At 65.5% G+C, this 5,588-nt stretch overlaps 1 protein-coding gene across 3 annotated transcripts; it reads right to left on the bottom strand.

The window, feature by feature from the left end:
* Positions 1-328: 328 nt before the first annotated feature.
* On the bottom strand, positions 329-5,136 carry XNDC1N (XRCC1 N-terminal domain containing 1, N-terminal like). 3 transcript variants are annotated; one of them, XM_052812459.1, is made up of 10 exons: positions 5,095-5,136; positions 4,275-4,381; positions 3,801-3,939; positions 3,559-3,714; positions 3,074-3,237; positions 2,791-2,867; positions 2,426-2,628; positions 1,847-1,931; positions 1,471-1,610; positions 335-921 (listed from the first exon to the last, which is right to left on the bottom strand). In XM_052812459.1, the coding sequence occupies exons 2-10, from the start codon at positions 4,317-4,319 to the stop codon at positions 692-694; spliced, it is 1,239 nt and encodes a 412-aa protein (XP_052668419.1). In that variant the 5' UTR covers positions 4,320-4,381; positions 5,095-5,136; the 3' UTR covers positions 335-691. The 3 variants fall into 3 exon arrangements, with proteins under 3 accessions (XP_052668421.1, XP_052668419.1, XP_052668420.1); XM_052812460.1 differs by having other exon boundaries at positions 5,003-5,099; XM_052812461.1 differs by lacking the exon at positions 5,095-5,136 and having other exon boundaries at positions 329-921; positions 3,074-3,234; positions 4,275-4,593.
* Between the last annotated feature and the right edge of the window lie 452 nt (positions 5,137-5,588).

The following is a 5,588-nucleotide window of genomic DNA, read 5'->3' as shown; positions in this document are numbered from 1 at the left end:
TCTGGATGTTCCTGGTTTGTTCCTCCCAGGAGCTGTTTGTGTGCCCACGGGCCACACACACTGGCTTTGCTGGAGTGGGGGACGCGCTGCTGCTGTGGCATTGCCTATGCCAGCTGCGGGGCCAGCTTGACAGCGGGGGTCCTGAGGGGAGGAAAAGTGTGACTACCTCCTCCTCCTCGCTGTCCCCACTGCTGCGCAGGGTGCCCCAAGGCAGGACCCTCATCTGGGGAGCTCACTATGACACCAGGCAGCCGCAAGGGAGTTTTTCTCTCTCTTTCCTCTTTCCTTTAATTTATCCTTCTCCAGCAGCAACTCCCATCATTACAACATTTCCCCACCCATGCCCCCCACCCCAAGCCCCGGCATCATCCCCACGCTCCCCCAAGCCTGGCTGTGGGGATGGAAGCAGCCTCTCCATCCCCACACCAGCCTTGCCACAAATTTACCAGTGCCGCTACACCTCTGCCAGCGTGGCCAGCGCTCCTGCGCAGGCTCATTCCCTGCCCAAATCCTGCCCATGCACCTTGCTGTGGTACAACCGGGTCCAGCAGCGCGGCTCTGCCAGCAGGTCGCTCGATGGGGCAGGCAGGGCTCCGGTCTGGCGTCTCCAACAGCCGCAGCAACGCGGCTTCAGCCCAAGTGCCGCGACGGGGGGTTTGTCGTTTCCCCCCCCCCCGCTGTCCTCGCAGCCCTACCTCACGCGGTAGGATGAGGACGGGGTCCCCGGCGTCCCTGCCTGCTCCCCACAAGTGCTGGCGTGCCACTCCACCTCCGCCACGCTGAAGGGCAGCTCGCAGATGGGGCAGGACACCCAGGCATCAGGGGACGTCTCTGCCAGCGGGGAGGAAGGCCAGGCTGCGTCGGGGTCTTCCTCCCCGCAGCAGGAGGCGTGTAGGGGGAGTAGATCCAGGCTGAAGCGGCCTGTGGAAAGGGGAGATGACACGGTTGTCCCAGGCTCTCTGGTGTTGGGGTGAGCATGGGGTTTCGGCTCAACGCCCTCCCTGAAGATTCCCGTGGCAGCCTGGCACCCCGTGACGCGCTGTGACGTCCATCCTCTGCCCATCACAGGGCTGGTGCCACGGCACCCTGCACGAGTGGGAGTGAAGTGTCCCAGCCACGGAGCCACTGCCGCTTCTCCCCGAAAAGCTGAGGTTCAACACACAAGCAGGGACGGCGGAGCCAGCGGCAGCTGCTGCTGTCCCCATCTGCCGCTGTCCCCTCGTCCCTCACAGCCCTTCAAACCCAACCGCCTCCGGTTTGAGCCCACCCCGATGCTGTGGCAGCTCCACAGCCGCGGGCAGGGAGTGCTGCTGAGCTAAGGGGACTCAGCTGATGGGTGGGTGGATGGACGGACAGACGCACTGTGCTCTGCCCCAGAAGTGTGTCCCGCTCCCCGCTCAGGTTGGCCGTGCAGACTCTGTTTACAGGGAGGCCGCTTCAGGCCAGAGGAGACCCCTGCCAAGTACCCACCTGAGCAAACGGGGCAGACGCCCCTCTCCTCGTGATTGCTGTCCCCTCCGCTGTCATCCCTCCTGGCCCGTCTCTCTCGGTGGCTGCGGGGTCTGGCTCTTCCTCCTGACCTGGACTGCCTCAAGGCGGCTGGCAGAGACCTGCAGAGGCATTGCAAGAGGAGTTATAAGCTTAGGGCTTGCTCCACTGCGTCCTGCACACCCAAAGTTGCCAAAGACCAGCCCCAGACAGGGACCAGATCCCGGCAACACACCGAAAGGGAGAGGGGAGCTGTGCCCGGGCTGCCCCATGGGCGCAGGCAAGGAGCCGGCTGGTACTCAGAGCAGAGGAATCATTGGGGTGAGGGCAGGAGAAACATGGTGACCCGAGGGATTACCTGCCCACAGGGCTGGGAGCTCTTTGCCTGCTGTCCGGCTGCCTGCGAGCTCTTGTGGGGGCTGCGGGGACATCCTGCGCAGACCCTGGGGAACAACGGACAAGCAGTAACCCTGCCCTCCACCCAGCAGCACCAGATCTCCTGGTGGAAGGGGCCGGGTGAGAACTGAACCAGCGAGGTTCACAGGTGGGAAAACATCTGCGTGACACGAAATAATGATCGCATCCTCCAGCTGCCCCACTGCGGACAGTAAATGGATCACAGGAGGTTTCTGGATGAGCCGTGGGATTTACCATCATGCTGCTTTCACACCAGCAAGGAGGGTGACTTGCCCAGAGGAAGGCCACCCTGGCCAGGACATGGCCTGCTGCCAGCGGGGCAGGGGAAACAGGATCCCTCCGGGCATGGGGAGCACCCTGGCAGCTGTGGATTCATCCCAGCCTGCCCCAGGTGGGACCCCTCCAGCCACGGGCAGAGCCCTCAGCAGGACAAGATCCCTTTAGGGGGCATGTACCAACTACATAAAGGCTCTCTGCACTGCAACATGCCCTACGCCGGCTGCGGGCAGCTCTGGCTCACCTGGCACCACAGGGCCTCCCGGGTCCTCGGTCGGCAGCTCCGGGTCACCCTCCAGGACGCCCGTGCTGGCTCTGGGCCTCAATGCCCGGCTCCGCACCGCTGACAGCACCATCTGGGCCGGGCGGCTGAGGCGGGCTGGGCTCCAGGCGGTTGGTTCCAGCTGCTGCAGGTGGCTCTTCAGCTGCTCCTCCTCCCTCGAGCTCCTGGAGACAGAGAGACCGTCAGCCCCACAGGGAGGTGCGAGCAGGCAGGCTGGCGGGAGCCGGGGCTCCAGGCCTCCAGGGGCTTGGAGGCAACAGCTCGAGGTGGCTCCAGGCCTGGCTGCGCAGGGAGAGGACGGAGATGGACCAGACCAGGCTACTTACGAGCGTGGTTCTGGAAAGAAAGTCCGGCAAAAGGCAGGGCTGGAGCGCCAGGGGCTGTCCGCAGGCTCGGCATCCTCCTGCGGGACGAGGGAATGCCTTGGGGAATGGAGGCCAGCACTCTGTGCCCCCCACCCCAGCCACAGCCCCCGGTTCAGCCAGGCGAGCACCCTCACGCACTCTCCACAGGGTACGGAGTGGCAGCAGCAGAGGAGAAGCCCCATCACTGCTACCTCCCGGCAGATTCCCACGGTGAGGAGCACGCAGAGGGGTAAGAGGCACCTACCAGGCCTTGCTGCGAGGGTGGGGGCGGCTGGGGGTGCTCGGGGTCCAGCGGCGTGCGCACGCGGATGAAGGACAGCCCGAACTGGCTGTGCTTGCTGAAGGGCTGGCTGCAGGTGAGCCGCAGGCGGTCCCACTTCTGCCCCACCGCCAGCGCCAGGAAGTCTGCTGCAGGGGGGCAGCAATTGGGGTGGAGGGGGCACACCGGGGACTGCTGTCCCGGCACCGTGCCCACCTCTGCTCGTCACCCTGTGCCACTGTTCTCCCTCCAGGACCAGGACACGGTGACAGCTGGGGGATTACGGGCACGGGAGAGGCCAGGGCAGCGGAGCAGTGCTGGTACAACACTCTACAGCAAACAGGACGGCTGTGACCCCTGGTCTCCAGCACTACTTGTCATTCCCTGGTCTCCCTGTCCCCTTCAACCCCCCCCCCCAGCCTCTTTGCTCTGCCTTGGGCCTCTTTCCCTTCGTATCAGGTGATCTTTACCTTCTTTAAACATCCGGACCCCGCAGCGGTTCTGATCCAGCTTCGAGTCAGCCGGCGTCATCAGCGCGACGCTGGGCACCAAGGTGAGGTAGGGTTGGTCGAGCGGCCACGAGGAACGTCCCACCTCGATCTGGAGAAAGGCGCAGCCGCAGTTGCCTGTGTTAAGGCACAAGGGATGTGAGGTTCAGGGCTGCTGACGCCGTCCAGGGCACAGCCCTGCCTGAGCTGGTGGGGTCACGTACCGACGTCCACGTAGCCGATGGGACTGGCTCTCTCCAGCTGCAGCTCCACTCTCAGCTGCCTGCTGCGGTCCTGGGGGCAGCCAAGCCAGGGACGAAGGCCGTCCTCACGCAGCAAGTTCTCCACTGGGTACTTGGGATCCTGCACACGACAGCAGAGATGCCATGTCACATGCCAGCTCCCTCCCCAGCTGCCTTCCCCTTCACCTCCCATCTTGCTCCGGGCGCAGGGGAGAAGCGGGGGAGACTCTGGCAACCCAGAAACAGCACTCTGCTTTTTGAGAGGGGAAGAATCACGTGTAATTCATGCCCTTCAGCACTAATTAGTGCCCTTCAGGCGGTGCCTAACAAGGACAGCTGTGGGGCTGCACCCCCCCACATCCCATACTGAGCTCCCCCCTCCTTCAGCAGCTCAGAGGGAAACCTGACCTTTACAAACCTCTCACCCAGCCCCCCTTGAGGAAACACCCTGGAGACCTGCGAGGAGAAGGACACGATGTAGCTGATTTTAACCGGAGCCATCCGGGATCCCCCGTAGACAACCCTCTGCAGGGACCGAGCTTCCTTTCGGATCCCTCCAGCACCTGGTGGGGAGAGAGGGCAGGTCTGCGACGGGATCTAGCATCTCCCGGCAGGGAAGAGCCGGCACTCCGGCTCTGGCCAAGCCTCTGCCCCCTCCCATCTGCCGTGGCACAGCTCACCCAACTTTCAAACGGTGCAAAGTGGGGGGCACTGGGGCAGCCGCTCCATTAGTCCCCATTGAGTCCAACCTCACCCCCCCAGCCCTGTAGCCTCATCCCACAACCCCTCAGCAGTCCCACTCAGTCACCCCAGAGCCCCCCAGCCCCATCCCACTGCCCCAGTGCCCCCCAGCTCTTCCCCACAACTCCCCTCAGCCCCTCCAGTTCCACCCCACGGTGCTCCCAGACCCACACACAACCCCCCCAAGATCCATTCTGCCATCCCAATAGCCCCCAGCCCTGCCCCACAGCCCCTCCCACCCCCCATTCACCCCCCCAGTCCTGCCTCACAGCCCCCCACAGCCCCATTCACCCCCCCAGTCCTGCCCCACAGCCCCATTCACCCCCCAGTCACCCCCCAGTCCTGCCCCACAGCCCCTCCCACCCCCCATTCACCCCCACAGCCCTGCCCCACAGCCCATTGACCCCCCGGTCCTGCCCCCCAGCCCCCCCAGCCCCTTTCACCCCTCAGTCCCGATCCCGAAGCCGCCGCCTGAATCTCCCGCCCAATCCGCGTGACCCCTGACCTCCGACCCCTGACCCCGCGGCCCTCTCACCGCCGCTCCCCGCCGGCCCGACGCTCCCTGCTCGCTTCAGCCCCCCCCCCCCCCGCCCCGCTCCCGACCCCCGGTCCCCGGTCCCCGGTCCCCGGCCCGGGCCCGGGGGCTCCGCCGCGGTGCCTGACGGGATACGTAGTCCTCCAGCAGCGCCGCGTCACCGCCCCGCGCAAAGGGAGCTAAGGGACCGTCTGACATGTGCTCCCCCTCCGAAACAGCGTGAGAGGCAACCGGGAAGGGGCGGGGCGGAGCAGGAGGGGAAGCGGCGTCTCGCCGGCGTTGGCACCGGCGGCCCGGCGGGGCGAGGCGGCCAGTGTAACCGGGCCCGCCGGCGGGGATTCTCCGTCCCGCTACGGGACTGGAAATGGCAGATGATCTCTAGCCGTGACAGCTCGCCCCTTCCTCCGGCCTGAAGCGGTGCTTCTGGAGGCTGTCCCACCCCTCCTCTGTTCTGACTGGCCGCTCCGGCAACATCTCGCCAAGCGATTGGCCTA

Source organism: Harpia harpyja, chromosome 17 (genome assembly GCF_026419915.1).
Source record: "Harpia harpyja isolate bHarHar1 chromosome 17, bHarHar1 primary haplotype, whole genome shotgun sequence".
NCBI classification, from domain to species: domain Eukaryota; kingdom Metazoa; phylum Chordata; class Aves; order Accipitriformes; family Accipitridae; genus Harpia; species Harpia harpyja.
The sequence above is the reverse complement of the archived record's forward strand: the minus strand, read 5'-3'. Positions and strand labels throughout refer to the sequence as shown.

Excerpts from the sequence above, each read along its gene's own strand:
- XNDC1N (XM_052812459.1), bottom strand. The coding sequence starts at position 4,319 with ATGGCTCCGGTTAAAATCAGCTACATCGTGTCCTTCTCCTCGCAG. Across the intron at positions 3,238-3,558 it reads GGTCCGGATGTTTAAAGAAG|CAGACTTCCTGGCGCTGGCG; the intron begins GTAAAGATCACC and ends GCCCCCCTGCAG. Across the intron at positions 1,611-1,846 it reads GCTCCCAGCCCTGTGGGCAG|GTCTCTGCCAGCCGCCTTGA; the intron begins GTAATCCCTCGG and ends ATGCCTCTGCAG.